The sequence below is a fragment of the Camellia sinensis genome, chromosome 3, assembly GCF_055761805.1.
Source record: "Camellia sinensis isolate YWXY chromosome 3, ASM5576180v1, whole genome shotgun sequence".
NCBI classification, from domain to species: domain Eukaryota; kingdom Viridiplantae; phylum Streptophyta; class Magnoliopsida; order Ericales; family Theaceae; genus Camellia; species Camellia sinensis.
Window position 1 is genome coordinate 177881461 of NC_138963.1, and position 4045 is coordinate 177885505.

The 4045-nt window shown below is 29.6% G+C and overlaps 1 protein-coding gene across 1 annotated transcript; it reads left to right on the forward strand.

Annotated features, from left to right (window-relative positions):
* Positions 1-331: 331 nt before the first annotated feature.
* LOC114265840 (heavy metal-associated isoprenylated plant protein 23) lies at positions 332-3049 on the forward strand. The gene is made up of 2 exons (XM_028206664.2): positions 332-2052; positions 2577-3049. Exons 1-2 carry the CDS (start codon positions 1896-1898, stop codon positions 2870-2872), a joined length of 453 nt encoding a protein of 150 aa, XP_028062465.2. The 5' UTR covers positions 332-1895; the 3' UTR covers positions 2873-3049.
* Positions 3050-4045: the final 996 nt, after the last annotated feature.

Here is a 4045-nt window from a genome sequence, read left to right on the forward strand (position 1 = left end):
GCTATCCACCCAAAAATCACAACCTTTTTTTTTTCAAAACTTTAAATGGGTCTCTTTCTATGTACATTGTTCACAAATTTTCAAACTCTTACTTTCACCTTCCGTGTAACCCAGGCACGAATCTCTATCTTTTGACAAAAGAAAAATACTAAACTACCCCGATTTAACAATGAGATATTTGTAGACTATATAATAGATGTTAATTATGTTTTTAAATGAAGGGTCAGGGTAAAGGAGTACTAAATTTTTCAGTAGTCTTGAGCCCTATATAACATACATGGTCCTCCAAAACAATATTTATGTATAGGACATGTAAATTCACTTTTTGTCAGTCTTTAAAGATAAAAAATAACACATTTTACAATTTTTTATTGACAAGAAATGTTTCATAATAAGTCACACACTATTTTATATAATAATTTTATAGATTTTTTTTTTCTTGGAGTCTTGTATCATAACAAAAATGAGTGAGACTCTCACCACCCCCAATAAATACTGATTGATTCAAAAAAAATTATTTTTTATTTTTTATCTTTTATTTTATCCTCCTCTCTTTGACCCCACGTATGTGGGGTGGTGGGAGTAACTCTCAAGTGAGGGTCTTTATAATTCTTGACAAAATGGTCCTGTTTGGTGTAACTGTTAAAACAATTTATAGATTATAACTTAACAGATTATAGATTATGACTTTAATCAGAAGTTGTTAATCTGTTTGGTGTAACTGTTGGATTATAGATTTAAGTTGCTGAGTAGTGTTTGTTAAATAAACTGTGAAATAGCTTTTTCAACTAATTTTTATTTTTTGTTTATCTACATTTCTCATAAAAAATAATAATAATAATCTATAGTCCATTTGGGTCTTTTTCTATTTTTAAAAAAATAAAAAATAAAAAAATTTAATAGTATAACCATAAATTAACATGTCCACAGCCGAAGCTGATAATCAGAAGCAATGATGAGCAGCTTCTGAGAATTAGCTTTTTTGAGTTAAAATAAACTGTTAAAATCAGAAACAATTTGAAATAAGTTTAACCAAACATCTAAAATAACTTTTTCAAAACTAAAAACTATAAATTAACTCTAAAAAACTGAAACAAACACCTCAATGTAAATTGGGTTTTGTTAGGAGACTACTGCACGTTTTACTTAAAAGTTCTGTAGAGCCTTTTAAAGAGGGGTCACTACCTTTTGTGCAATAATGCATGCAAAAGTTGCCTATATATAACATAAAAATGTTTCGGTAAAAGGTTCAATCACAAAAGCTTTAAATGGTTGAAAAATTCTTTAGAATTTTAAATTTTGAGCTCTAAAACTAGTTTTAATGAGTTAGTGGGTCTCATTTAGTGTGATGTGATATTTTAGTCTTGATTTGTTTGTTTATTAATTTTTTTCTTCTTATCATATCATTAGTGTTCTATTAAAAGATAAAAATTAGTGTTCTGAATAATTACAATAGATAGTTATACAGAGCAGCCCTGAGAGCTTTTTTTTTGTTTTTGTTTTCCCCCTCAGCAAGTAAGGACAAGGGAAGAAAGTCCCACTTTTTAAAGAGAGAAATTCCCTGCAGTTTCCAGCGGTACCCCGCCTCATTATTTTTATTCACATATAATTATATTTTTTCAAAGATTGATATTTTATAGAACCTCAAAAATTTTATGAATCTATAATATATTTACTAGTGTGTCAGTGTGTGTATATATATGTGTGTCCTGGTCTCCATACTAAGCATTCAAAGACCATAACCAAGCCATTCTCTTATGTTGTGATCATTCATCACCCCTCTGTTCTTTTTTCACTTCTTTGTTGCATTTCTTTCATTTAGTTTCCTTCTCTCTCACTGAAAGCTTGTTCTAAGGGCAATCTCATCTGTTAGTGATCAGAAGAGAGAGAGAGAAATGGGAGTTTCAGGCACTTTGGAGTACTTCTCTGAATTGCTGAGCAGTGTCAAGAAGGTCAAGAAAATGAAACAGTTAAACACTGTGGCTCTCAAAGTCAGGATGGACTGTGAGGGTTGTAAACGTAAAGTCAAAAACACACTCTCTTCTCTCAAAGGTATGATGATTGTATTTTGGTATCAAACTATTCTGTGTGGCGCCTTACATGCATGGGGTGGTTGTTAAATTATGTACATCATTAGCGTTATATAAAACGTTACAATTCGTTTTCAATTCATAACATCTCCATTCTATATTTTAGAAGATTATAATACATAATTAAAACGTGTAATGCTATACAAATATATTTTTTAATATAAAAATTTCATACACAATGATTGTGAATTTTTATAAATCTATCCTTTCAAACCAAAACAATGATCCATGTGGTTCAAAATTGCAAAAATGTCACTAATACTATTAAAACACCATTATGTATGATTTTTATATATAAAATTTATGTTTGTAAATTATTTTCCCATCCAAATTCAAACGCAACTGTCTATAATTATTATGTAATTATAAGATTTCCAACTTCTTTTAATCGTAAGTAAAATATCTATTATGTAGGATCTGATTTTTTATATAAGGTTGGTTTAGTAATATAATTAATGATAAGTTTTGATGCATTGTTGAGAGCAGGAGTGAAATCAGTGGATGTGGATTTGAAGGAGCAGAAGGTGACAGTGAGTGGATATGTGGATGCAAAGAAAGTGCTGAAGAAGGCTCAATCTACTGGTAACAAATCTGAGCCATGGCCATATGTTCCATACAACCTGATAGCTCACCCATACGCTGCTCCAGTTTATGACAAGAAGGCACCTCGTGGTTTTGTTAGGGGCACTGAAGACACTGCCATTGCTACTCTCAGCACGGTTGAACAACACTACACCACCATGTTCAGTGATGATAATCCTAATGCTTGCTCTATCATGTAGAAGTACTGTAAAGCTATAGTTAGTTATTTATGTGTACACTAATTAGTGGGAAATACAAAATATATGGTAAAGAGTCTGATCAGGGTTTTGTGGGTTTTGATCACAATTTTTGTTGATCTTCCTCTATTATGTTTAGTGGTGTAATTAATGAATATATACAGTGGGTTTATGATGAAACACCTGTATTGCCTGTTTTTATTATTTTCATTTTTTTTTTATTTTTTCATTTTTTGACCAGCAACATTCCGGAGTTAGGGCTTTTTAGATTCATCTCTAAGAGAGTAAATCCTGAATATTTGTAGTCATTAACAAATAGCATATAATGATTTTGGTTTTTGTGTTGTCAGTTGCAATTATTATTATTATTACTATTACTATTACTATTGTTATTGTTATTATTTTACTTTATTTTGGATAGAAGTCAGTTGCTATAATTTGGTTTTACCTACTCTTTAATTTTCGGTTTTAAGGAAACAAACATGTGTGACTGACATGTGTGACTGCATGACCTTGGTCCCGTTGGGTAAAATTGTGAGAAAGTGATTATAACTTATAACTTAACAATTTATAACTTATAACTGTGAACATAAGCTGATTTTTAACTTATAAATTAAGCTTCTCCTCCCCCACTCAAAGAATAAGTTAATTTTTTACTTACAAAAAATTATAAACTGTATTGTTAACCTGAACCAAACATATCAAAATAGCTTAAATTAAACTAAAAACTAAAATAAGCTGGAAATAAACCCTACCAAATAGGCCTTACATGAAACAGGAACCGAAGAAGGTCCCAGGAAAAAAAGGTTTGCTATAGTCAAAATCTGTGTGCATAATTTTTGGTCATATGTAGACTACTGTTTGGTGAAAATATGTAAATTTTCTATTTGATGTGTTATCGCATAAATCAAAAATTAATTTAATTTAATAACATTAACGATTTGATTTTTCACCAATAATTTGGATAAATTACATTTTAACTCTGACTTTTAGTCGAATTTTTAGTCTCTTATTCCAATTGTAATAACTAATCCTATTTGAAAATTAATTATTTTAGTTCACTTTTGATTTTTAGGGGATTTATATATAGTTTTTAATATAGGTCATGTGAGAATTAATCACATTTTTCATTAAATATTATTAAAAAAAAATTACTAATTGTTAATTTTCAGCAAC

Bases quoted from the DNA above. Each gene is read 5' to 3' on its own strand.
- LOC114265840 (XM_028206664.2), top strand. From the start codon at position 1,896: ATGGGAGTTTCAGGCACTTTGGAGTACTTCTCTGAATTGCTGAGCAGT. The intron at 2,053-2,576 runs GTATGATGATTG...TGTTGAGAGCAG, and splicing joins CACACTCTCTTCTCTCAAAG to GAGTGAAATCAGTGGATGTG.